General features: G+C 59.0%; 1 protein-coding gene across 1 annotated transcript; it reads right to left on the reverse strand.

Annotated features, from left to right (window-relative positions):
* LOC140407620 (rabenosyn-5-like) lies at positions 1-25,315 on the reverse strand. Its single transcript, XM_072494966.1, has 5 exons — positions 25,222-25,315; positions 22,209-22,311; positions 14,577-14,678; positions 8,511-8,612; positions 1-2,835 (listed from the first exon to the last, which is right to left on the reverse strand). Exons 1-5 carry the CDS (start codon positions 25,251-25,253, stop codon positions 2,164-2,166), a joined length of 1,011 nt encoding a protein of 336 aa, XP_072351067.1. The 5' UTR covers positions 25,254-25,315; the 3' UTR covers positions 1-2,163.
* Between the last annotated feature and the right edge of the window lie 2,229 nt (positions 25,316-27,544).

Genomic DNA, 27,544 nt, shown 5'->3' on the forward strand with positions numbered 1-27,544 from the left:
ACACTTGCAGTTGGGTTTTAATTGCGAGAACGTAATTGTGATGGTGATTAGTGAGTCAGTACATTTTACACAGTTATTGTATATACAAGTCTGCCTCCCTGGCAGTCACTGCTTGCAGATCATTGCCATAGCACCTTTGGCATGTAAAACCGCACCCACCACCTCGCCCCCCCCCCCCGCCCCCCGCCACCGACTGCGAACAACAGGTTCGGTCCCAGTGTTGGTCCCGAGGGGATGTGCAGAGCAGTATTGGCACCGAGAATGTGGAACATCCAACATGGAAGCTGAAAAAGAGAGCGAGCGAGACAGACAGAGGCACTCACACAACACACACTCTCCCTCTCACACACACGTATAAGAGTGTGAGGGGGACAAAGAGACGGCAGAGACAGAGACTGGGCCAGAGAGAGAAAGAGAGAGAGAGAGAGATTGGGACAGAGAGAGAGAGAGAGAGAGACGGGGACAGAGAGAGAGAGAGATGAGGGCAGAGAGAGACACACACACACATGGGGACAGAGAGAGAGATGGGGAGAGAGACACACAGAAAGAGTCAGACAGAGAGTCAGACACAGACAGAGAGAGTCAGACTGACAGAGAGTCAGGCAGACAGAGAGAGTCAGGCAGACAGAGAGAGTCAGACAGAAAGAGAGAGTCAGACAGACAGAGAGAGAGAGTCGGACAGAGAGAGTCAGACAGACAGAGAGAGTCGGACAGACAGAGAGAGAGAGTCGGACAGAGAGAGTCAGACAGACAGAGAGAGTCAGACAGACAGAGAGAGTCAGACAGACAGAGAGAGTCAGACAGACAGAGAGTCAGGCAGACAGAGAGAGTCAGACACAGACAGAGAGAGTCAGACAGAAAGAGAGAGTCAGACAGACAGAGAGAGTCAGACAGACAGAGAGAGTCAGACAGACAGAGAGAGTCAGACAGACAGAGAGAGTCAGACAGACAGAGAGAGAGAGTCGGACAGAGAGAGTCAGACAGACAGAGAGAGTCGGACAGACAGAGAGAGAGAGCCGGACAGACAGAGAGAGAGAGTCGGACAGACAGAGAGAGAGAGTCGGACAGACAGAGAGAGAGTGTCAGACAGTCAGAGTCAGACAGGCAGAGAGAATGGGACAGACAGAGAGAGTCGGACAGAGAGACAGGGAGTCAGACAGACAGTCAAAGTGAGACAGCGCTACGAGTATTTCTGGATGGGGGGGTAAAAGTCAGAGGATGGCCGAGTCTGGAGGGAGGGGGGTATTAGTGTGTTTCTTAGAAGGTGCTGCAAGGTCTCTGTGCCGTAGTATAAACCTTGCCCGTTACCTTTCACAATAGTGTCGCACTGAGAGATTATGTTCCTGTCAACAGGATTTGACAAAAATAATGTCCAGCACAGAGGGACAGGTTCCAAAAAGACTCGAGTGGGTGAATGAGGCACTCAACTCCCCACCCCCTCTCCCTGCACCATGACATTACCTCACCCAGGCCAACACCTGGGGGAGAGAGACAGAGAGAGAGAGAGAAAGAGACAGAGAGAGAGAGAGAGCAAAAGAGACAGAGAAAGAGAGCAAAGAGAGGGAGCGAAAGAGAGGGAGCGAAAGAGAGGGAGCGAAAGAGAGGGAGTGAAAGAGAAAGCGAAAGAGAGAGAGCGAAAGAGAGAGAGCGAAAGAGCGAGAGAGGGCGAAAGAGCGAGAGAGGGCGAAAGAGCGAGAGAGGGTGAAAGAGCGAGAGGGCGAAAGAGAGCGAAAAAGAGTGAAAGAGAGCGAAAGAGACAGAGAAAGAGAGAGTGAAAGAGAGAGAGCGAAAGAGTGAGAGTGAAGGAGAGAGGGAGTGAAAGAGAGAGCGAAAGAGAGAGCAAAAGGGAGAGAGAAAGAGAGCCCGAGCGAAAGAGAGTCAGAGCAAAAGAGATGGAGAGAAAGATTGAGAGAGATAGGAGAGAGAAAGCGAGTCGGAGCAAAAGGGGGAGAGAGAAAGAGTGAGACCGCCGCACCCTCGTTTTGAGGGTCACCCACTCCTGGTCACATATCATTCTGTTGGTCAGTGAGCGAGGTGGAAGTACGATTCCTGCTTGTGCTGCCTCTGGCAGTCAATAAGCCCAGCTGCCCTTCAGTGTGAGGAGAATTCTGTCGGGGGGGGCGGGGGTTTGAATGGTGTATAGTTTGATCGATTGGGGGGGGGTTAAAGTGCTTGATGCCTGGCCCTTGTGGCCTCCAAGGCCCGCCTCAGCTCGGCAAGATTGTCCAGCAGGCTGGCCACTTCGTCCATCCGTCCGGCCTGCTTGGCGTCAAAGACATAGGCCTTGATGTTGTCGATCTGTTGCTGCAGCAACTCTTCCTCGATCTCCTCCTCCTCCTGCTCCTCCTCCTCCTCACACTCGAAGGGGTTGAGTCCTTCAGAGGGCGGCCGGTCCTCCTCGAAGGGATTGGTGGAGGCATGGCCCTCGAGGCCCCCTCCCTCCTCCTCCCCGCCCTCCAGGAAAGGATTGACTTCCTCACCTCGGCCCTCAAAGGGGTTGAGCCCCGAGGCTGAGCTCGCAGCACCGTTGACGGTGGGGCCCGGCCGAGGGTCGGGCTCGGACCCGGCCCCGGGGGGCCCGCTCTCCGCTTTCTGCTTCTCCCGCGCGTCCCACTCCGCCTCCAGCTGCCGCAGGTTCTCCTGCAGGGTGCGGGCCTCGCTGACCCTCCCAGCCTCCCGCGCCTGGGCGAGGAAGGACTGGATGTTGGCAATCTGCTCCAGCAGTGGGTCGTCCAGCTGCTCAGCGAACGAGCAGGAGGAGGCCAGCCAGCCGCTGTCACGGATAACGGCCTCCGCTCGAGGCAGGGCCTGCGGCGAGGGCGCCCGATCCCGAACCTGAAGGTACAAAAGGAAACAAAAAATAAGCTTCCAACATGTCAGGGAGGCGAGGAGGGAGATTTATAAATGTTGTTTTTGTAATGAAGCAACGGTTCTAATGTAGGGGAATGCCAATTTGAGCACAGGAAGATCCCACAAACAGCAACATTGGTAAATAGCCGAGAGCTTATTACTGCAGTGATGTCAGAGAGTGGGTGGAGCTGGGCTGTCTGTTAGTTTCTTACTTTCGTTTTAGGCTGTTTGCTGCAGGGTATGTTTTAGTTTCATTTTCAGAGCTGGATAGCTGCAGTCACAGCCAGAAGGTGTATGAATCTCTGTCTGTAATCTAAAGACTGTAAATCGATCCTGGTGATTTAAAACTAATAACAGCAGGTGACTTTAACCTGATGAGCTTCTGTTGAAAGGTTTTGTTTTAAGTCTTATGGATGTTAAAAGAAAAGTAAGAATTATTTAGTGTTGTATTCTTTGGGGGTTGTATTTGAATTGATGGTTGCTAAGATATTCACTGTATGTTTTAAAACTTGAGTTCATAGAATAAACATTGTTTTGCTTTATTCCATTTCTGCTGTCCCACACCTGTAGAGTGGGCCGTGTGCTCCCCGTACCACAATATATCATAAGTTGTGGGTCAGGTGAACTCAATGATACACTTTGGGGTTCTCCAAACCCTGGCCTATAACAAATTGGGGGCTCGGGGGGGATAAAAGTCGATCTATTGGATTGGCTTAGTGAACTTAAAGACAGTGAGGATGAGCATATTGTGGGTGCTTTTCAGGTGTGGTATTTTAGTTAAAGTGGGGAGTGTGTTGTGGACAATGGTTCTTTCAGAGGCTCTGAAGTTTTTAAAGTTGCCTGAGATAGAGTTTGACTCATTGAAAATGGCAAAAATTCAGTTACAAATTAAACAAATGGAACATGAGAAAGAATTAAAGCAGCTTGAATACGAAAGAGAGAGAGGGGAAAAAGAGAGAGAAGAAAGGAAAACAGAAAGAATAGCCCTAGCAGACCAAAAAGAAAGAGAAAGGGAGATACAGATCAGGGAAAAAGATAGAGAGATTTTGAACTTCAGAAAATGGCCATGAAACATGACAGTCAGTTAAAATTGGCAGACGTAAAGGGAAACGTACAGTTGGATGATAGTGATGAAGGTAGTGAGAAAGAGCGTCAAAGTCGAAGGTTTGGTGGGGATATATTTAAATATGTCCAAGCACTGCCAAGGTTTGATGAGAAGGAGGTAGAAGCCTTTTTCATTTCATTTGAGAAGGTGGCTAAACAAATGAAATGGCCACAAGACATGTGGGTATTACTGATTCAAACAAAGCTGGTAGGTAGAGCTAGTGAAGTGTTTGCATCACTACCGGAGGAGGTATCTGAGACGTATGAGGAGGTGAAAAAATCCATCTTAGGTGCTTATGAACTAGTGCCTGAAGCCTACAGACAAAGGTTTAGAAATTGAAGGAAAGAATTTGGTCAAACAGACATGGAGTTTGAAAGGATCAAACAGAGAAATTTTGATAGGTGGATAAGGGCTTTGAAAATAGATCAAACGTATGAAGCTCTCAGAGAAATTATACTTTTGGAGGAGTTTACAAGTTCAATTCTTGACGTAGTGAGAACTCATGTGGAAGAGCAGAGGGTTAAAACTGCGAGATTAGCAGCGGAAATGGCAGATGATTATGAATTAGTTCATAAATCAAAGCTTGGTTTCTGACATCAGTTTCAGCCGGTGAGGGATAGAAACTGGGGACATGAGAAATACTCAAGTGGTAAAGGTAAAGGTGATCTGATGGGAGATAATAAGGAGAGTGTATCTCAGATTGAAAAAGAAACCCAGGAGGGTGGAAAAGAAATGACAAATTTCAAATGCTTTCACTGTAATAAACGAGGCCATGTAAAGTCACAGTGTTGGTGGTTGAAGAAAAGCGCTGGGAAGGCTGATGTGGTAAAACAGGTTAAGACAGTGGGGTTTGTTAAAGTGGTAAAGGAAAGCCCAAGTGAAGCGAAGGAGGTGCAAAAGATTGCATAGCCTGATCAAGAGGTGATTGATAAGAAGGTGCCAGATCTCTTTAAAGAATTTACTTGTGTGGGTAAAGTTTACTCATGTGTATCAGGAGGAGCAGGTAAAGAAGTCACAATTTTAAGAGATACAGGAGTTAGTCAATCTTTAATGGTAAGAGATGAGGAGTTATGTAGTTTGGGAATAATATTGCCAGAAAAAGGGGTAATGTGTGGAATTCAGGGTGAGAGGAGTAGCGTTCCATTATATAAAGTAAAGTTGGAAAGTCCAGTGAAGAATGGTGAAGTGGTAGTAGGAGTAATAGATAAACTATCTTGTCCAGGAATACAGTTTATGTTGGGTGATGATATAGCTGGATCACAGGTGGGAGTGATGCCTACTGATAAGCCAGTGGAAAATCAGACAACTGAAGTGTTGAAGGACGAATATCCTGGGATTTGTCTGGATTGTGTAGTAACAAGGTCGCAAAGTCACAGGTTAAGACAAGATGAGAAATCAAAGAGTGAAGATGAAGTTGAAGTGCAATTATCAGAAACGATTTTTGATCAGATGGTTGAAAAAGAACAAGAACAGGTGTAGGATGAGGCGGATATTTTTAGTTCACGAAAATTGGCGGAGTTACAACAAAGAGATATAGAAATAAAACGGATGTATCAGAAAGCATACACGGAAGAGGAATCTGAGTGTATACCAGAGTGTTATTACCGTAAAAGTGATGTCTTGATGAGAAAATGGAGACCTGTACATATGCAGGCGGATGAAAAGTGGGCAGAAGTTCATCAAGTAGTATTGCCGGTAGGGTATAGAAAGGAGGTGTTGCGAGTTGCACATGAGGTACCAGTGGGAGGTCATTTGAGAATAAGGAAAACTCAAGCTAAAATACAAAAACATTTTTATTGGCCTGGACTACATAAAGATGTAGTTAAACTTTGTCAATCATGTCATACATGTCAAGTGATAGGGAAACCTCGAGCAGTGATAAAACCAGCGCCCTTAGTACCCATTCCAGCATTTGAGGAGCCTTTTACAAGGGTCCTAATTGATTGCGTAGGACCGCTTCCTAAAACAAAAGTGGGAATCAATATCTTTTGACTATAATGGGTGTCTACACTAGGTTTCCAGAGGCCATTCCAGTGCGTAATATTACAGCTAAAAGGATTGTGGAGGAGTTACATAAATTCTTTACGAGTTATGGACTACTCACAGAAATACAATCGGATCAAGGATCAAATTTTACCTCAAGGTTGTTCAAAGAAGTTATGGATAGCTTAGGAATAAAACAATTTAAATCAACTGTGTACCATCCAGAATCGCAGGGAGCGTTAGAACGGTGGCATCAGACATTAAAGACAATGTTGAGGGCTTATTGTCAAGATTATCCAGAGGATTGGGATAAAGGAATTCCATTCGTACTGTTTGCAATTAGGGATGCACCTAATGAATCAACCAAATTTAGTCCTTTTGAACTAATTTTTGGTCATGAGGTAAGAGGACCACTTAAATTGATTAAGCGGACAAGAAATCCAAAGTTCGTAGTTTTGCCAGTGGAGATAAAGTTTTAGTGTTGTTACCAGTGGTAGGTGAACCTTTAAAAGCTAGGTTTCGTGGACCGTATCAGATTGAAAGGAAATTAAGTGAGGTGAATTATGTGGTAAAAACATAAAGACTCACCGAGTGTGTCATGTGAATATGCTTAAAAGGTACTTTGAAAGGGAAGGAGAGAAAAAGGAGGTTTTAATGATTCTAACTCAAAGTGACAAACCAAATCCAGATGACTGTGAATTTGACATACCTCAAATTAAATTGGAAAATGAGGATGTTCTTAAAAATTGGGATAAATTGTTGAGTTACCTTCCAGAGGAAAAACAAACTGACCTGAAAGAGTTATTGATATCACATGGGCAAGTTTGTAGAGATAAGTTGGGAAGTACTAAAATGGCTCTACATGATGTAGATGTGGGAAATGCTGTTCCAATCAAACAACATTCATACAGATTTAACCCTTTAAAATTGGCACAGGTTAACAGAGAGATTGAGAATATGCTTAAAAATTGCATAATTGAAGTGGGTTGCAGCCAATGGAGCTCACCCATAGTGATGGTACCTAAACCAGACCGTACCCCACGGTTGTGTGTGGACTATAGAAAGGTTAATGCAGTTACAAGAATGGACTCTTATCCTAACCCACGTTTGGAGGATTGCATTGAGAATGTGGGACAATCAGTTTTTATTTCCAAACTGGATTTACTTAAAGGTTACTAGCAGGTACCTTTATCCGAAAGGGCGAAGGAGATTTCAGCTTTTGTGACTCCAGATGGTATATACCAATTCAAAGTTATGCCATTTGTCATGAAAAACGCCCCAGCCACATTTCAACGGTTAACTAACAAAGTTGTTTCAGGATTACCTAATTGTGCGGTATACATCGGCGATCTGGTCATTTTCAGCCAGACATGGACAGAACATTGAAAACATCTGATGGAGTAATTCGATCGACTTCAGGAGGCGGGTTTGGTGGTAAACCGAGCTAAAAGTGAATTTGGAAAAGCCCAAGTCACTTTCCTTGGCCATACAATCGGACAGGGTCGAATGGTCACACGGGATGTGAAACCAACAGTTATTGAGGAGTTTTCAATACCCTGGAGACAAAGGGAAATAATGCGATTTCTTGGCATGAGTGGATGGAACATTTGTGCAAACGTTTTGTAGTGTGATTACTCCACAGATGATCTTGCTGAAGAAACGTTGAAAATTTCAGTGGACAGCGGACTTTCAACAGGCATTTGACTGCCTGAAAGCTGTGATAACCAATGCTCCTGTATTGGAGAATTACAAGGGACTCTGTGATCAGATTGAACTAAAGTATCTGGCTTTAAAGAGAAATGCCGAGGCGTAGAGAAATGGACGGATCGTGCAGAGACCTTCTTGTTCAAAGAGACTGTCAATTGAGAAGGATTTCAGTTGGAGGAAGAAAGAAAAATGGACGATATTATTATACCTGTTTACGTGTGTTGTTTTTTGAAACAAAAAAGTATATTTACTGTGTGCATTTCTTAAAGGATAGTGAAAAGGTGAAAAATGAAACCATCTTGAAGTTGATGGTTTTTTTTTTCTTGGGGAGAGGTGTCATGTGAGAGTACCTTTAAGAAATGGGTGTTTATAAATGGGTGTGTATATAAGTATCTGTAGTGAGAGTTCCTTTAAGAAATGGGTGTTTATAAATGGGTGTGTATATAAGTATCTGTAGTGAGAGTTCCTTGAAGAAATGGGTGTTTATTACTGCAGTGATGTCAGAGAGTGGGTGGAGCTGGGCTGTCTGTCAGCTTTTTACTGTCGTTTTAGGCTGTTTGCTGCAGGGTGTGTTTTAGTTTAGTTTTCAGAGCTGGATAGCTGCAGTCACAGCCAGAAGGTGTATGAATAAGGGGGGTCACCCATTTCAGACGGAAATGAGGAGAAATTCGTTCTCTCAGAGGGTCGGAAAGCTCTGGAACTCTCTTCCTCAGAAGGCGGGGGAGCGGAATCTGGGAATGTCTTTAGGGCCGAGGTGGACAGATTCGCGATTAACGAGGGGGGTGAAAGGTTATCAGGGGTTCAATGGGAAGGTGGGGTGGAGGAGCCGAGGGGGAATAGATGTGTTCGGGATCAAGGTGCCAACCTGGTTCCCCATCCAGAGTTCAGCTTCCCGCTGCGCCCGTCTCCTCTTCAGTTCTTCAAACTTCTCCAGGGTGGGGAGGGAGGTCAGGCCCAGGAGCTTCTCCTGTGGAACGGAGGTTTCAGAGAGAGCAGGGGAGGTTACACACTGCAGGCAGAGAGCGCAGGGCAGACAGAGAGAGCAGGGGAGGTTACACACTGCAGACAGAGAGAGCAGGGCAGACAGAGAGAGCAGGGGAGGTTACACACTGCAGACAGAGAGAGCAGGGGAGGTTACACACTGCAGGCAGAGAGCACAGGGCAGACAGAGAGACCAGGGGAGGTTACACACTGCAGGCAGAGAGCACAGGGCAGACAGAGAGAGCAGGGGAGGTTACACACTGCAGGCAGAGAGAGCAGGGGAGGTTACACACTGCAGGCAGAGAGAGCAGGGCAGACAGAGAGAGCAGGGCAGGCAGAGAGAGCAGGGGAGGTTACACACTGCAGGCAGAGAGCACAGGGCAGACAGAGAGAGCAGGGTAGACAGAGAGAGCAGGGCAGACAGAGAGAGCAGGGGAGGTTACACACTGCAGGCAGAGAGAGCAGGGCAGACAGAGAGAGCAGGGGAGGTTACACACTGCAGGCAGAGAGCACAGGGCAGACAGAGAGAGCAGGGGAGGTTACACACTGCAGGCAGAGAGAGCAGGGTAGACAGAGAGAGCAGGGCAGACAGAGAGAGCAGGGGAGGATACACACTGCAGGCAGAGAGAGCAGGGCAGACAGAGAGAGCAGGGGAGGTTACACACTGCAGGCAGAGAGAGCAGGGCAGACAGAGAGAGCAGGGGAGGTTACACACTGCAGGCAGAGAGAGCAGGGCAGACAGAGAGAGCAGGGGAGGTTACACACTGCAGGCAGAGAGCACAGGGCAGACAGAGAGAGCAGGGGAGGTTACACACTGCAGGCAGAGAGCGCAGGGCAGGCAGAGAGCGCAGGGCAGGCAGAGAGCGCATGGGAGGCAGAGAGAGCAGGGCAGGCAGAGAGAGCAGGGGAGGTTACACACTGCAGGCAGAGAGAGCAGGGCAGTCAGAGAGAGCAGGGCAGACAGAGAGAGCAGGGGAGGTTACACACTGCAGGCAGAGAGAGCAGGGCAGGCAGAGAGAGCAGGGGAGGTTACACACAGCAGGCAGAGAGCGCAGGGCAGACAGAGAGCGCAGGGCAGACAGAGAGCGTAGGGGACGTTACACCCTGCAGGCAGAGAGCGCAGGGCAGACAGAGAGAGCAGGGGAGGTTACACACTGCAGGCAGAGAGCGCAGGGCAGGCAGAGAGAGCAGGGGAGGTTACACACTGCAGGCAGAGAGCGCAGGGCAGACAGAGAGAGCAGGGGAGGTTACACACTGCAGGCAGAGAGCGCAGGGCAGGCAGAGAGAGCAGGGGAGGTTACACACTGCAGGCAGAGAGCGGAGGGGAGGCAGAGAGAGCAGGGCAGACAGAGAGAGCAGGGGAGGTTATACACTGCAGACAAAGAGAGCGCAGGGCAGACAGAGAGAGCAGGGCAGGCAGAGAGCGGAGGGGAGGCAGAGAACGCAGGGGAGGTTACACACTGCAGGCAGAGAGCGGAGGGGAGGCAGAGAGAGCAGGGCAGACAGAGAGAGCAGGGGAGGTTATACACTGCAGACAAAGAGAGCGCAGGGCAGGCAGAGAGAGCAGGGGAGGTTATACACTGCAGACAAAGAGAGCGGGGCAGGCAGAGAGCGCAGGGGAGGCAGAGAGAGCAGGGGAGGATACACACTGCAGGCAGAGAGCGGAGGGGAGGCAGAGAGAGCAGGGCAGACAGAGAGAGCAGGGGAGGTTACACACTGCAGGCAGAGAGCGCAGGGCAGGCAGAGAGCGCAGGGTAGACAGAGAGAGCAGGGGAGGTTACACACAGCAGGCAGAGAGCGCAGGGCAGACAGAGAGAGCAGGGGAGGTTACACACTGCAGGCAGAGAGCGTAGGGGAGGCAGAGAGAGCAGGGCAGACAGAGAGCGTAGGGGAGGCAGAGAGAGCAGGGCAGACAGAGAGCGTAGGGGAGGTTACACACTGCAGACAGAGAGCGCAGGGCAGACAGAGAGCGCAGGGGAGGTTACACACTGCAGGCAGAGAGCGAGGGGAGGCAGAGAGAGCAGGGCAGACAGAGAGCGTAGGGGAGGCAGAGAGAGCAGGGCAGACAGAGAGCGTAGGGGAGGTTACACACTGCAGACAGAGAGCGCAGGGGAGGTTACACACTGCAGGCAGAGAGCGCATGGTAGGCAGAGAGAGCAGGGCAGACAGAGAGAGCAGGGCAGACAGTGAGAGCAGGGGAGGTTATACACTGCAGACAAAGAGAGCAGGGCAGACAGAGAGAGCAGGGCAGGCAGAGAGCGGAGGGGAGGCAGAGAACGCAGGGGAGGTTACACACTGCAGGCAGAGAGGGCGGGGGAGGCAGAGAGAGCAGGGCAGGCAGAGAGAGCAGGGCAGGCAGAGAGCGCAGGGGAGGCAGAGAGAGGAGGATACACACTGCAGGCAGAGAGCGCAGGGGAGGCAGAGAGAGCAGGGGAGGTTACACACTGCAGGCAGAGAGCGGAGGGGAGGCAGAGAGAGCAGGGGAGGTTACACACTGCAGGCAGAGAGAGCAGGGCAGACAGAGAGAGCAGGGGAGGTTACACACTGCAGACAGAGAGCACAGGACAGACAGAGGGAGCAGGGCAGGCAGAGAGAGCAGGGGAGGTTACACACTGCAGGCAGAGAGAGCAGGGCAGGCAGAGAGAGCAGGGGAGGTTACACACTGCAGACAGAGAGCACAGGGCAGACAGAGAGAGCAGGGCAGGCAGAGAGAGCAGGGCAGACAGAGAGAGCAGGGGAGGTTACACACTGCAGGCAGAGAGCACAGGGCAGACAGAGAGAGCAGGGCAGGCAGAGAGAGCAGGGGAGGTTACACACTGCAGGCAGAGAGCGCAGGGCAGGCAGAGAGAGCAGGGCAGGCAGAGAGAGCAGGGGAGGTTACACACTGCAGGCAGAGAGCACAGGGCAGACAGAGAGCGCAGGGCAGACAGAGAGAGCAGGGGAGGTTACACACTGCAGGCAGAGAGCGCAGGGGAGGCAGAGAGAGCAGGGCAGACAGAGAGCGTAGGGGAGGTTACACACTGCAGGCAGAGAGCGCAGGGCAGACAGAGAGAGCACGGGAGGTTACATACTGCAGGCAGAGAGCACAGGGCAGACAGAGAGCGCAGGGCAGGCAGAGAGAGCAGGGGAGGTTACACACTGCAGGCAGAGAGCGCAGGGCGCGCGCGGGGGAGACGGGGAGCGCGCGGGGGAGACGGGGAGCGCGCGGGGGAGACGGGGAGTGCGCGGGGGAGACGGGGAGTGCGCGGGGGAGACGGGGAGCGCGCGGGGATACGGGGAGCGCGCCGGGATACGGGGAGCGCGCCGGGATACGGGGAGCGCGCCGGGGAGACAGGGAGCGCGCGGGGGAGACGGGGAGCGCGCGGGGGAGACGGGGAGCGCGCGGGGGAGACGGGGAGTGCGCGGGGGAGACGGGGAGCGCGCGGGGGAGACGGGGAGCGCGCGGGGGAGACGGGGAGTGCGCGGGGATACGGGGAGCGCGCCGGGGAGACGGGGAGCGCGCGGGGGAGACGGGGAGCGTGCGGGGGAGACGGGGAGTGCGCGGGGGAGACGGGGAGCGCGCGGGGGAGACGGGGAGCGCGCGGGGGAGACGGGGAGCGCGCGGGGGAGACGGGGAGCGCGCGGGGGAGACGGGGAGCGCGCCGGGGAGACGGGGAGTGCGCGGGGGAGACGGGGAGCGCGCGGGGATACGGGGAGCGCGCCGGGGAGAGCGCCAGGGAGCGCGCGGGGGAGACAGGGAGCGCGCGGGGGAGACAGGGAGCGCGCGGGGGAGACAGGGAGCGCGCGGGGGAGACAGGGAGCGCGCGGGGGAGACAGGGAGCGCGCGGGGGAGACAGGGAGCGCGCGGGGGAGACGGGGAGCGCGTGGGGGAGACGGGGAGCGCAGGGAAGACGGGGAGCGCAGGGAAGCGAGCGCAGGGCAGAGAGCGCAGGGGAGACAGAGAGCGCAAATGGGTGCAAAGGGGTGGTGGAGCGAGAGCTAGGCAGGGAGCGCGCGAAGGGGAGAGAGAGCGCGAGGGAGAGCGCGAGGGGGAGCAAGAGTGAGAGGACAGAGAGAGGGAGCGGCGTGAGGGAGGGGGAGGGGGCACGAAAGAGGGGGAGGGGTGCGAGAGAGGGAGAGGGGTTGCGAGAGAGAGGGGGAGGGATTGCGAGAGAGGGGGGAGGGGTTGCGAGAGAGGGGGAGGGGTTGCGAGAGGGGGGAGGGGTTGCGAGAGAGGGGGGCGGGGTTGCGAGAGAGGGGGAGGGGTTGCGAGAGAGTGGGAGGGGGCGGGAGAGAGGGGGAGGGGCGGGAGAGAGGGGGAGGGGGCGCGAGAGAGGGGGAGGGGGTGCGAGAGAGGGGGAGGGGGCGCGAGAGAGGGGGAGGGGGCGCGAGAGAGGGGGAGGGGTTGCGAGAGAGGGGGCGGGGTTGCGAGAGAGGGGGAGGGGTTGCGAGAGAGTGGGAGGGGTTGCGAGAGAGTGGGAGGGGTTGCGAGAGAGTGGGAGGGGGCGGGAGAGAGGGGGAGGGGGCGGGAGAGAGGGGGAGGGGCGGGAGAGAGGGGGAGGGGCGGGAGAGAGGGGGAGGGGGCTCGAGAGAGGGGAGGGGGCGCGAGAGAGGGGGAGGGGGCGCGAGAGAGGGGGAGGGGGCGCGAGAGAGGGGGAGGGGGCGCGAGAGAGGGGGAGGGGGCGGGAGAGAGGGGGAGGGGACGGGAGAGAGGGGGAGGGGGCGGGAGAGAGGGGGAGGGGGCGGGAGAGAGGGGGAGGGGCGGGAGAGAGGGGGAGGGGCGGGAGAGAGGGGGAGGGGCGCGAGAGAGGGGGAGGGGGGTGCGAGAGAGTGAGAGGGGTTGCGAGAGAGGGGGCGGGGTTGCGAGAGAGGGGGAGGGGTTGCGAGAGAGTGGGAGGGGTTGCGAGAGAGTGGGAGGGGTTGCGAGAGAGTGGGAGGGGGCGGGAGAGAGGGGGAGGGGCGGGAGAGAGGGGGAGGGGGCACGAGAGAGGGGGAGGGGGCGCGAGAGAGGGGGAGGGGGCGCGAGAGAGGGGGAGGGGGCGCGAGAGAGGGAGAGGGGTGATAACCAATGCTCCTGTATTGGAGAATTACAAGGGACTCTGTGATCAGATTGAACTAAAGTATCTGGCTTTAAAGAGAAATGCCGAGGCGTAGAGAAATGGACGGATCGTGCAGAGACCTTCTTGTTCAAAGAGACTGTCAATCGAGAAGGATTTCAGTTGGAGGAAGAAAGAAAAATGGACGATATTATTATACCTGTTTACGTGTGTTGTTTTTTGAAACAAAAAAGTATATTTACTGTGTGCATATCTTAAAGGATAGTGAAAAGGTGAAAAATGAAACCATCTTGAAGTTGATGGTTTTTTTTTTCTTGGGGAGAGGTGTCATGTGAGAGTACCTTTAAGAAATGGGTGTTTATAAATGGGTGTGTATATAAGTATCTGTAGTGAGAGTTCCTTTAAGAAATGGGTGTTTATAAATGGGTGTGTATAAAAGTATCTGTAGTGAGAGTTCCTTTAAGAAATGGGTGTTTATAAATGGGTGTGTATATAAGTATCTGTAGTGAGAGTTCCTTGAAGAAATGGGTGTTTATTACTGCAGTGATGTCAGAGAGTGGGTGGAGCTGGGCTGTCTGTCAGCTTTTTACTGTCGTTTTAGGCTGTTTGCTGCAGGGTGTGTTTTAGTTTAGTTTTCAGAGCTGGATAGCTGCAGTCACAGCCAGAAGGTGTATGAATAAGGGGGGTCACCCATTTCAGACGGAAATGAGGAGAAATTCGTTCTCTCAGAGGGTCGGAAAGCTCTGGAACTCTCTTCCTCAGAAGGCGGGGGAGCGGAATCTGGGAATGTCTTTAGGGCCGAGGTGGACAGATTCGCGATTAACGAGGGGGGTGAAAGGTTATCAGGGGTTCAATGGGAAGGTGGGGTGGAGGAGCCGAGGGGGAATAGATGTGTTCGGGATCAAGGTGCCAACCTGGTTCCCCATCCAGAGTTCAGCTTCCCGCTGCGCCCGTCTCCTCTTCAGTTCTTCAAACTTCTCCAGGGTGGGGAGGGAGGTCAGGCCCAGGAGCTTCTCCTGTGGAACGGAGGTTTCAGAGAGAGCAGGGGAGGTTACACACTGCAGGCAGAGAGCGCAGGGCAGACAGAGAGAGCAGGGGAGGTTACACACTGCAGACAGAGAGAGCAGGGCAGACAGAGAGAGCAGGGGAGGTTACACACTGCAGACAGAGAGAGCAGGGGAGGTTACACACTGCAGGCAGAGAGCACAGGGCAGACAGAGAGAGCAGGGGAGGTTACACACTGCAGGCAGAGAGCACAGGGCAGACAGAGAGAGCAGGGGAGGTTACACACTGCAGGCAGAGAGAGCAGGGGAGGTTACACACTGCAGGCAGAGAGAGCAGGGCAGACAGAGAGAGCAGGGCAGGCAGAGAGAGCAGGGGAGGTTACACACTGCAGGCAGAGAGCACAGGGCAGACAGAGAGAGCAGGGTAGACAGAGAGAGCAGGGCAGACAGAGAGAGCAGGGGAGGTTACACACTGCAGGCAGAGAGAGCAGGGCAGACAGAGAGAGCAGGGGAGGTTACACACTGCAGGCAGAGAGCACAGGGCAGACAGAGAGAGCAGGGGAGGTTACACACTGCAGGCAGAGAGAGCAGGGTAGACAGAGAGAGCAGGGCAGACAGAGAGAGCAGGGGAGGATACACACTGCAGGCAGAGAGAGCAGGGCAGACAGAGAGAGCAGGGGAGGTTACACACTGCAGGCAGAGAGAGCAGGGCAGACAGAGAGAGCAGGGGAGGTTACACACTGCAGGCAGAGAGAGCAGGGCAGACAGAGAGAGCAGGGGAGGTTACACACTGCAGGCAGAGAGCGCAGGGCAGGCAGAGAGCGCAGGGCAGGCAGAGAGCGCATGGGAGGCAGAGAGAGCAGGGGAGGTTACAAACTGCAGGCAGAGAGCACAGGGCAGACAGAGAGAGCAGGGGAGGTTACACACTGCAGGCAGAGAGCGCAGGGCAGTCAGAGAGAGCAGGGCAGACAGAGAGAGCAGGGGAGGCAGAGAGAGCAGGGCAGGCAGAGAGAGCAGGGGAGGTTACACACTGCAGGCAGAGAGAGCAGGGCAGTCAGAGAGAGCAGGGCAGACAGAGAGAGCAGGGGAGGTTACACACTGCAGGCAGAGAGAGCAGGGCAGGCAGAGAGAGCAGGGGAGGTTACACACAGCAGGCAGAGAGCGCAGGGCAGACAGAGAGCGCAGGGCAGACAGAGAGCGTAGGGGACGTTACACCCTGCAGGCAGAGAGCGCAGGGCAGACAGAGAGAGCAGGGGAGGTTACACACTGCAGGCAGAGAGCGCAGGGCAGGCAGAGAGAGCAGGGGAGGTTACACACTGCAGGCAGAGATCGAAGGGCAGACAGAGAGAGCAGGGGAGGTTACACACTGCAGGCAGAAAGCGCAGGGCAGGCAGAGAGAGCAGGGGAGGTTACACACTGCAGGCAGAGAGCGCAGGGCAGTCAGAGAGAGCAGGGCAGACAGAGAGAGCAGGGGAGGCAGAGAGAGCAGGGCAGGCAGAGAGAGCAGGGGAGGTTACACACTGCAGGCAGAGAGAGCAGGGCAGTCAGAGAGAGCAGGGCAGACAGAGAGAGCAGGGGAGGTTACACACTGCAGGCAGAGAGAGCAGGGCAGGCAGAGAGAGCAGGGGAGGTTACACACAGCAGGCAGAGAGCGCAGGGCAGACAGAGAGCGCAGGGCAGACAGAGAGCGTAGGGGACGTTACACCCTGCAGGCAGAGAGCGCAGGGCAGACAGAGAGAGCAGGGGAGGTTACACACTGCAGGCAGAGAGCCCAGGGCAGGCAGAGAGAGCAGGGGAGGTTACACACTGCAGGCAGAGAGCGCAGGGCAGACAGAGAGAGCAGGGGAGGTTACACACTGCAGGCAGAGAGCGCAGGGCAGGCAGAGAGAGCAGGGGAGGTTACACACTGCAGGCAGAGAGCGCAGGGCAGGCAGAGAGAGCAGGGCAGACAGAGAGAGCAGGGGAGGTTATACACTGCAGACAAAGAGAGCAGGGCAGACAGAGAGAGCAGGGCAGGCAGAGAGCGGAGGGGAGGCAGAGAACGCAGGGGAGGTTACACACTGCAGGCAGAGAGCGGAGGGGAGGCAGAGAGAGCAGGGCAGACAGAGAGAGCAGGGGAGGTTATACACTGCAGACAAAGAGAGCGGGGCAGGCAGAGAGCGCAGGGGAGGTTATACACTGCAGACAAAGAGAGCGGGGCAGGCAGAGAGCGCAGGGGAGGCAGAGAGAGCAGGGGAGGATACACACTGCAGGCAGAGAGCGGAGGGGAGGCAGAGAGAGCAGGGCAGACAGAGAGAGCAGGGGAGGTTACACACTGCAGGCAGAGAGCGCAGGGCAGGCAGAGAGCGCAGGGTAGACAGAGAGAGCAGGGGAGGTTACACACAGCAGGCAGAGAGCGCAGGGCAGACAGAGAGAGCAGGGGAGGTTACACACTGCAGGCAGAGAGCGTAGGGGAGGCAGAGAGAGCAGGGCAGACAGAGAGCGTAGGGGAGGCAGAGAGAGCAGGGCAGACAGAGAGCGTAGGGGAGGTTACACACTGCAGACAGAGAGCGCAGGGCAGACAGAGAGCGCAGGGGAGGTTACACACTGCAGGCAGAGAGCGCAGGGGAGGCAGAGAGAGCAGGGCAGACAGAGAGCGTAGGGGAGGCAGAGAGAGCAGGGCAGACAGAGAGCGTAGGGGAGGTTACACACTGCAGACAGAGAGCGCAGGGCAGACAGAGAGCGCAGGGGAGGTTACACACTGCAGGCAGAGAGCGCAGGGTAGGCAGAGAGAGCAGGGCAGACAGAGAGAGCAGGGCAGACAGAGAGAGCAGGGGAGGTTATACACTGCAGACAAAGAGAGCAGGGCAGACAGAGAGAGCAGGGCAGGCAGAGAGCGGAGGGGAGGCAGAGAACGCAGGGGAGGTTACACACTGCAGGCAGAGAGGGCGGGGGAGGCAGAGAGAGCAGGGCAGGCAGAGAGCGCAGGGGAGGCAGAGAGAGGAGGATACACACTGCAGGCAGAGAGCGCAGGGAAGGCAGAGAGAGCAGGGGAGCTTACACACTGCAGGCAGAGAGCGGAGGGGAGGCAGAGAGAGCAGGGGAGGTTACACACTGCAGGCAGAGAGAGCAGGGCAGACAGAGAGAGCAGGGGAGGTTACACACTGCAGACAGAGAGCACAGGGCAGACAGAGGGAGCAGGGCAGGCAGAGAGAGCAGGGGAGGTTACACACAGCAGGCAGAGAGAGCAGGGCAGGCAGAGAGAGCAGGGGAGGTTACACACTGCAGGCAGAGAGCACAGGGCAGACAGAGAGAGCAGGGCAGGCAGAGAGAGCAGGGGAGGTTACACACTGCAGGCAGAGAGCGCAGGGCAGGCAGAGAGAGCAGGGCAGGCAGAGAGAGCAGGGGAGGTTACACACTGCAGGCAGAGAGCACAGGGCAGACAGAGAGCGCAGGGCAGACTGAGAGAGCAGGGGAGGTTACACACTGCAGGCAGAGAGCGCAGGGGAGGCAGAGAGAGCAGGGCAGACAGAGAGAGCAGGGGAGGTTACACACTGCAGGCAGAGAGCACAGGGCAGACAGAGAGCGCAGGGCAGACAGAGAGCGTAGGGGACGTTACACCCTGCAGGCAGAGAGCGCAGGGCAGACAGAGAGAGCAGGGGAGGTTACACACTGCAGGCAGAGAGCGCAGGGCAGGCAGAGAGAGCAGGGGAGGTTACACACTGCAGGCAGAGAGTGCAGGGCAGACAGAGAGAGCAGGGGAGGTTACACACTGCAGGCAGAGAGCGCAGGGCAGGCAGAGAGAGCAGGGCAGACAGAGAGAGCAGGGGAGGTTACACACTGCAGGCAGAGAGCGCAGGGGAGGCAGAGAGAGCAGGGCAGACAGAGAGAGCAGGGGAGGTTACACACTGCAGGCAGAGAGCGCAGGGGAGGCAGAGAGAGCAGGGCAGACAGAGAGCGTAGGGGAGGTTACACACTGCAGGCAGAGAGCGCAGGGCAGACAGAGAGAGCAGGGGAGGTTACATACTGCAGGCAGAGAGCACAGGGCAGGCAGAGAGCGCAGGGCAGACAGAGAGCGTAGGGGAGGTTACACACTGCAGGCAGAGAGCGCAGGGCAGGCAGAGAGAGCAGGGGAGGTTACACACTGCAGGCAGAGAGCGCAGGGCGCGTGCGGGGGAGACGGGGAGCGCGCGGGGGAGACGGGGAGCGCGCGGGGGAGACGGGGAGTGCGCGGGGGAGACGGGGAGTGCGCGGGGGAGACGGGGAGCGCGCGGGGATACGGGGAGCGCGCCGGGGAGAGCGCCGGGGAGCGCGCGGGGTAGACAGGGAGCGCGCGGGGGAGACGGGGAGCGCGCGGGGGAGACGGGGAGCGCGCGGGGGAGACGGGGAGCGCGCGGGGGAGACGGGGAGCGCGCGGGGGAGACGGGGAGCGCGCGGGGGAGACGGGGAGTGCGCGGGGATACGGGGAGCGCGCCGGGGAGACGGGGAGCGCGCGGGGGAGACGGGGAGTGCGCGGGGGAGACGGGGAGTGCGCGGGGGAGACGGGGAGCGCGCGGGGGAGACGGGGAGCGCGCGGGGGAGACGGGGAGCGCGCGGGGGAGCCGGGGAGCGCGCCGGGGAGACGGGGAGTGCGCGGGGGAGACGGGGAGCGCGCGGGGGAGACGTGGAGCGCGCGGGGGAGACGGGGAGCGCGCGGGGGAGACGGGGAGCGCGCGGGGATACGGGGAGCGCGCCGGGGAGAGCGCCGAGGAGCGCGCGGGGGAGACAGGGAGCGCGCGGGGGAGACAGGGAGCGCGCGGGGGAGACAGGGAGCGCGCGGGGGAGACAGGGAGCGCGCGGGGGAGACAGGGAGCGCGCGGGGGAGACGGGGAGCGCGCGGGGGAGACGGGGAGCGCGCGGGGGAGACGGGGAGCGCAGGGGAGACGGGGAGCGCAGGGAAGACGGGGAGCGCAGGGAAGACGGGGAGCGCAGGGAAGCGAGCGCAGGGCAGAGAGCGCAGGGGAGACAGAGAGCGCAAATGGGTGCAAAGGGGTGGTGGAGCGAGAGCTAGGCAGGGAGCGCGCGAAGGGGAGAGAGAGCGCGAGGGGGAGCAAGAGTGAGAGGACAGAGAGAGGGAGCGGCGTGAGGGAGGGGGAGGGGGCACGAAAGAGGGGGAGGGGTGCGAGAGAGGGAGAGGGGTTGCGAGAGAGAGGGGGAGGGATTGCGAGAGAGGGGGGAGGGGTTGCGAGAGGGGGGAGGGGTTGCGAGAGAGGGGGGCGGGGTTGCGAGAGGGGGGAGGGGTTGCGAGAGAGGGGGGAGGGGTTGCGAGAGGGGGGAGGGGTTGCGAGAGAGGGGGGCGGGGTTGCGAGAGAGGGGGAGGGGTTGCGAGAGAGTGGGAGGGGGCGGGAGAGAGGGGGAGGGGCGGGAGAGAGGGGGAGGGGGCGCGAGAGAGGGGGAGGGGGCGCGAGAGAGGGGGAGGGGGCGCGAGAGAGGGGGAGGGGGCGCGAGAGAGGGAGAGGGGTTGCGAGAGAGGGGGAGGGGGAGCGAGAGAGGGGGAGGGGGTGCGAGAGAGGGGGAGGGGGCGCGAGAGAGGGGGAGGGGGCGCGAGAGAGGGGGAGGGGGCAGGAGAGAGGGGGAGGGGCGGGAGAGAGGGGGAGGGGGCTCGAGAGAGGGGGAGGGGCGGGAGAGAGGGGGAGGGGGCTCGAGAGAGGGGAGGGGGCGCGAGAGAGGGGGAGGGGGCGCGAGAGAGGGGGAGGGGGCGCGAGAGAGGGGGAGGGGGCGCGAGAGAGGGGGAGGGGGTGCGAGAGAGGGGGAGGGGGCGGGAGAGAGGGGGAGGGGACGGGAGAGAGGGGGAGGGGGCGGGAGAGAGGGGGAGGGGGCGGGAGAGAGGGGGAGGGGCGGGAGAGAGGGGAGGGGCGGGAGAGAGGGGAGGGGCGCGAGAGAGGGGGAGGGGCGCGAGAGAGGGGGAGGGGGGTGCGAGAGAGTGAGAGGGGTTGCGAGAGAGGGGGCGGGGTTGCGAGAGAGGGGGAGGGGTTGCGAGAGAGTGGGAGGGGTTGCGAGAGAGTGGGAGGGGGCGGGAGAGAGGGGGAGGGGCGGGAGAGAGGGGGAGGGGGCACGAGAGAGGGGGAGGGGGCGCGAGAGAGGGGGAGGGGGCGCGAGAGAGGGGGAGGGGCGCGCGAGAGAGGGGGAGGGGGCGCGAGAGAGGGGGAGGGGGCGCGAGAGAGGGAGAGGGGTTGCGAGAGAGGGGGAGGGGGCGGGAGAGAGGGGGAGGGGCGGGAGAGAGGGGGAGGGGGCGCGAGAGAGGGGGAGGGGGCACGAGAGAGGGGGAGGGGGCGCGAGAGAGGGGTGGGGGCGCGAGAGAGGGGGAGGGGGCGCGAGAGAGGGGGAGGGGCGCGAGAGAGGGGGAGGGGGCGCGAGAGAGGGGGAGGGGGCGCGAGAGAGAGGGAGGGGGGCGCGAGAGAGGGGGAGGGGGCGCGAGGGAGGGGGCGCGAGAGAGGGGGAGGGGGCGCGAGAGAGGGGGAGGGGGCGCGAGAGAGGGGGAGGGGGTGTGAGAGAGGGGGGGCGCGAGAGAGGGGGAGGGGCACGAGAGAGGGGGAGGGGTGCGAGAGAGGGGGAGGGGAGACGTGAGTGAGGCAGGGTGCCGGGTGGCAGGGGTTGGGGGGGGCAGAGGTCCGTGGGGCAGGGTGCCGGGGGGCAGGGTGCCGGGGGCAGGGTGCCGGGGGCAGGGTGCCGGGGGGCCGGGTGCCAGGGGCGGGGGGCAGGGTGCCAGGGGCGGGGGGCAGGGTGCCAGGGGCGGGGGGCAGGGTGCCAGGGGCCGGGGGCAGGGTGCCAGGGGCAGGGTGCCAGGGGCGGGGGGCAGGGTGCAGGGGGGGGCAGGGTGCCGGGGGGCAGGGGGGCAGGGTGCCAGGGGAAGGGTGCCGGGGGCAGGGTGCCAGGGGCCAGGGGGTTGGTGGGGCAGAGGTCCGTGGGGCAGGGTGCCGGGGGGCAGGGTGCCGGGGGGCAGGGTGCCGGGGGCAGGGGGGGTGCCGGGGGGCAGGGTGCCGGGGCGCAGGGTGCCGGGGCGCAGGGTGCCGGGGCGCAGGGTGCCGGGGGGCAGGGTGCCGGGGGGCAGGGTGCCGGGGGGCAGGGTGCCGGGGGGCAGGTGCCGGGGGGCAGGGTGCCGGGGGGCAGGGTGCCGGGGGGCAGGGTGCCGGGGGGCAGGGTGCCGGGGGGCAGGGTGCCGGGGGGCAGGGTGCCGGGGGGCAGGGTGCCGGGGGCAGGGTGCCGGGAGGGCAGGGTGCCAGGGGGGCAGGGGCCAGGGGGCCAGGGGGCCAGGGGGGCAGGGGGCCAGGGGCCGGGGGCCAGGGGCGGGGGGCAGGGTGCCGGGGGGTGCAGGGGGCCGGGGTGAAGGGGGCAGAGGGTAAGGGGCAGGGGGCCGCGGGGCAGGGGGCCGCGGGCAGGGGGCCGCGGGGCAGGGGGCAGGGTGCCGGGGTGCAGAGGTCCGTGGGGCAGGGTGCCGGGGGCGGGGGGCAGGGTGCCAGGGGCCGAGGGCCGGGGCAGGGGCAGTTATCGAGGGCTGTGACCTCTTGCTGGCAGTTTGCTGACCTGCAGAAACTGGGTCGCTGATAATCGAATCATTTTCTGCAGTTGGAGGGTTTTTGGGTGCGGCTGCGGATCCTCAGTAACTCCCAGTGAGGCAATCTTCTTACTGTGGGAACAGAAGAAAAGGCAGAGTCACTGCAGGGGGCAGAGAGAGAGAGACAGAGAGAGAGGGAGCGAGAGAGGGGAGAGAGAGAGAGAGACAGAGCAACAGGGAGAGACAGAGAAAGAGATAGAGAGGGAGAGAGATAAAGCGGGAGAGAGATAGAGGGAGAGAGGGAAGGAGGGAGAGAGAGAGAGAGAGAGAGAGAGAGAAAAAGAGGGGGAGGGAGGGAGAGAGAGGGAGAGAAAAAGGGGGGATAGGGAGAGAGAGAGAGGGAGGGTGAGAGAGAGACAGAGGGAGAGAGAGAGACAGAGAGAAAGGGAGAGACAGAGAGAGATAGAGAGGGAGAGAGCCCCCGGGAAATGCCTTTAGATATATGCAGGTGAGGGCTTTTGTGAGGTGACAGGTGAGGGAATTCCCGTTGCTCCCGGCACAAGAAGTTCAAGATAGGGTGATCTCGGGTGTATGGGTCAGGGAGGGCAAGGTGTCGGAAATACACCAGGAGTTGAAAGAAGAGGGGGAAGCGCTGGTAGAAGAGTTGAAGGGTAAATGGGAGGGGGAGCTGGGGGAGGAGATCGAGGAAGGTCTGTGGGCTGATGCCCTAGCTAGGGTTAATTCCTCCTCCTCGTGTGCCAGGCTCAGCCTGATACAATTTAATGTGGTCCACAGAGCGCACTTGACGGGGGCGAGGTTGAGTAGGTTCTTTGGAGTAGAGGATAGATGTGGAAGGTGCTCACGGAGTCCGGCGAACCATGTCCATATGTTTTGGTCATGCCCGGCACTGGAGGGGTTCTGGAGAGGAGTGGCGGGAGCAATATCTCAGGTGGTGAAAGTCCGGGTCAAGCCAAGCTGGGGGCTAGCAATATTTGGAGTAGTGGACGAGCCGGGAGTGCAGGAGGCGAAAGAGGCCGGCATTCTGGCCTTTGCGTCCCTAGTAGCCCGGCGAAGGGTCTTGCTAATGTGGAAGGAGGCGAAGCCCCCCAACCTGGAGGCCTGGAGTAACGCCATGGCGGGGTTCATAAAGTTGGAGAGGATTAAGTTCGCCTTGAGAGGGTCAGAGAGAGAGAGAGAAAGAAAGAGGGGGAGGGAGGGAGAGAAAAAGGGGGTTAGAGGGAGAAAGAGAGGGACAGAGAGAGAGAGAGAGGGATAGAGAGAGAGAGGGATAGAGAGAGAGAGAGAGGGATAGAGAGAGAGAGGGAGGGAGGGAGAGGGGGAAAGAGAGAGAGGGGGACAGAGAGGGAAGGAGACAGAGATAGAGAGGAAGAGAGATCAAGCGGGAGAGAGATAGAGGGAGAGAGAGAGGGAAGGAGGGAGAGAGGGACAGACGAGAGAGAGAGAGGGAGAGAAAGAGGGGGAGGGAGGGAGAGAGAGAGGGAGAGAAAGAGGGGAGAGAAAGAGGAGGAGAGAGGGATAGAGAGAGGGACGGAGGGAGAGAGGGAGGGAGGGAGGGAGGGAGGGAGGGAGAGAGGGAGAGAGGGAGGGAGGGAGAGAGGGACAGAGAGAGGGATAGAAAGAGGGACACATGGGGACAGCTCCGCATTGGCTGTCTGCCCCCCTCCCGCCACCACAAAAGGGGCACATTGGAAACGCCAGCCCACGCCCCACCCTTTTTTCTTCGTACCCACATTCCCAGCTTCCCTGGCAGCGTTCGGATTTCCACAGAGTGCGGAATGGGGGGGGCAGTGATCTTGGCTGTTCCCCAACCAGGTCCGGGTCCTGTGTGGCAGCTCGACTGCGTTCAGGAACGGCTTTTCACCCCATTCTTTTTATCGAGGCCAAGGCCCATTCAGCTCCTCTCGAGCCTGTTGCACAGGAACAGGAGGAGGCCCATTCAGCCCCTCTCGAGCCGGTTACACAGGAACAGGAGGAGGCCCATTCAGCTCCTCTCGAGCCTGTTGCACAGGAACAGGAGGAGGGCCATTCAGCCCCTCTCGAGCCTGTTACACAGGAACAGGAGGAGGCCCATTCAGCCCCTCTCGAGCCTGTTACACAGGAACAGGAGGAGGCCCATTCAGCCCCTCTCGAGCCTGTTACACAGGAACAGGAGGAGGCCCATTCAGCCCCTCTCGAGCCTGTTGCACAGGAACAGGAGGAGGCCCATTCAGCCCCTCTCGAGCCTGTTACACAGGAACAGGAGGAGGCCCATTCAGCCCCTCTCGAGCCTGTTGCACAGGAACAGGAGGAGGCCCATTCAGCCCCTCTCGAGCCTGTTACACAGGAACAGGAGGAGGCCCATTCACCCCCTCTCGAGCCTGTTACACAGGAACAGGAGGAGGCCCATTCAGCCCCTCTCGAGCCTGTTACACAGGAACAGGAGGAGGCCCATTCAGCCCCTCTCGAGCCTGTTGCACAGGAACAGGAGGAGGCCCATTCAGCCCCTCTCGAGCCTGTTGCACAGGAACAGGAGGAGGCCCATTCAGCCCCTCTCGAGCCTGTTACACAGGAACAGGAGGAGGCCCATTCAGCCCCTCTCGAGCCTGTTGCACAGGAACAGGAGGAGGCCCATTCAGCCCCTCTCGAGCCTGTTACACAGGAACAGGAGGAGGCCCATTCAGCCCCTCTCGAGCCTGTTACACAGGAACAGGAGGAGGCCCATTCAGCCCCTCGAGCCTGTTGCACAGGAACAGGAGGAGGCCCATTCAGCCCCTCTCGAGCCTGTTACACAGGAACAGGAGGAGGCCCCAGTCAGCCCCTCTCGAGCCTGTTACACAGGGACAGGAGGAGGCCCATTCAGCCCCTTTCGCGCCTGTTACACAGGAACAGGAGGCCCATTCAGCCCCTCTCGAGTCTGTTACAAAGCCCCTCACGCAGCCCCCCGTGCCCTCTCCCCACCCCCACACAACACATGCCAAAGGCAGCAGAGTGAAAGCAGCTGGGGGTCAGAAGGACAGTCCGTACGTTGGGACGGGCACCTACCTGAGCAGATCAATCCGTTCGTACAACTTCATCAAATCCACTCGCAGGTTGTTTGCTTTTTCCAAGCCATATGTACTCTCGCCATTGCTGAAACAGTCAGAGGGAAAGGTGATTTCGCCAGCCCCTCACACCGCCTCCAGACATCCCAAGCAGCTCTCGCCCAATGAAACAGTTTCTGTTGTAATGTCAGAACTGCCAGTTTGCGCAAAGCAAGATCCCTCCAATAGCCAATCAAAAATAGACCCAGATATGGGCAGCACGGTAGCAGTGGTTAGCACTGTCGCTTCACTGCTCCAGGGTCCCAGCGCTCCCTCAGCACTGACTCTCCGACAGTGCTGCGCTCCCTCAGCACTGACCCTCCGACAGTGCGGCGCTCCCTCAGCACTGACCCTCCGACAGTGCGGCGCTCCCTCAGTACTGACCCTCCGACAGTGCGGCGCTCCCTCAGTACTGACCCTCCGACAGTGCGGCGCTCCCTCAGCACTGACCCTTCGACAGTGCGGCACTCCCTCAGCACTGACCCTCCGACAGTGCGGCACTCCCTCAGCACTGACCCTCCGACAGTGCGGCGCTCCCTCAGTACTGACTCTCAGACAGTGCGGCGCACCCTCAGTTCTGACCCTCCGACAGTGCGGCGCTCCCTCAGCACTGACCCTCCATCAGTGCGGCACTCCCTCAGCACTGACCCTCCGACAGTGCGGCGCTCCCTCAGCACTGACCCTCTGACAGCGCGGCGCTGGCCTCAGCACTAACCCTCCGACAGTGCGGCGCTCCCTCAGCACTGACCCTCCGACAGTGCGGCGCTCCCTCAGCACTGACCCTCTGACAGCGCGGCGCTGCCTCAGCACTGACCATCCGACAGTGCGGCGCTCCCTCAGCACTGACCCTCCGACAGTGCGGCGCTCCCTCAGCACTGACCCTCCGACAGTGCGGCGCTCCCTCAGCACTGACCCTCCGACAGTGCGGCGCTCCCTCAGCACTGACCCTCCGACAGTGCGGCGCTCCCTCAGCACTGACCATCCGACAGTGCGGCGCTCCCTCAGCACTGACCCTCCGACAGTGCGGCGCTCCCTCAGCACTGACCCTCCGACAGTATGGCGCTCCCTCAGCACTGACCCTCCAACAGTGCGGCGCTCCCTCAGCACTGACCCTCTGACAGCGCGGCGCTGCCTCAGCACTGACCCTCCGACAGTGCGGCGCTCTCTCAGCACTGACCCTCCGACAGTGCGGCGCTCCCTCAGCACTGACCCTCTGACAGCGCAGCGCTGCCTCAGCACTGACCCTCCGACAGTGCGGCACTCCCTCAGCACTGACCCTCCGACAGTGCGTCGCTCCCTCAGCACTGACCCTCTGACAGCGCGGCGCTGCCTCAGCACTGACCCTCCGACAGTGCGGCACTCCCTCAGCACTGACCCTTCGACAGTGCAGCACTCCCTCAGCACTGACCCTCCGACAGTGCGGCGCTCCCTCAGCACTGACCCTCTGACAGCGCGGCGCGGCCTCAGCACTGACCCTCCGACAGTGCGGTGCTGCCTCAGCACTGACCCTCCGACAGTGCGGCGCTCCCTCAGCACTGACTCTCCGACAGTGCGGCGCTCCCTCAGCACTGACCCTTCGACAGTGCAGCACTCCCTCAGCACTGACCCTCCGACAGTGCGGCGCTCCCTCAGCACTGACCCTCTGACAGCGCGGCGCGGCCTCAGCACTGACCCTCCGACAGTGCGGTGCTGCCTCAGCACTGACCCTCCGACAGTGCGGCGCTCCCTCAGTACTGACCCTCCGACAGTGCGGCATTCCCTCAGCACTGACCCTCCGACAGTGCGGCGCTCCCTCAGCACTGACCCTCCGACAGTGCGGCGCTCCCTCAGCACTGACCCTCCGACAGCGCGGGGCTCCCTCAGCACTGACCCTCCGACGGACATCCGGGTGGTGGCCATAGTGTGAGTGGTCACACATCAGGTGGCCCCTGCATGAGGTGGGATCTCTTTGGCCCTTTCTGCCCGTTTTGCGAGTGGGAAAAGTCGGACTATTGAAGAATAAGGTTTCCTCCTTCGGTGGGGAGTGGCGACGAGGTGCCAGACGAGGAGTGTGTCAAATAAGGGGTACTCTTCCCAGCGTGGAGTAGCAGGGGATACGATGGCGGACGTACATTTGGAATCGTTGCCCACACAGTGGTCGACGGTGCAGTTGGCCAATATCTTTGCAGCCAAATTTTTCAAATACAGCGGGCACGGCCTCAGGGGACCTGGGCGAGGGCGGCAGAGCCCATTCGGGCTGCCATGCGGAGGGTGGAGCAGAGGCTGGAGGCGCAGAACCCGTCCAT

This window comes from Scyliorhinus torazame, unplaced genomic scaffold, assembly GCF_047496885.1.
Source record: "Scyliorhinus torazame isolate Kashiwa2021f unplaced genomic scaffold, sScyTor2.1 scaffold_1669, whole genome shotgun sequence".
Taxonomy (NCBI): domain Eukaryota; kingdom Metazoa; phylum Chordata; class Chondrichthyes; order Carcharhiniformes; family Scyliorhinidae; genus Scyliorhinus; species Scyliorhinus torazame.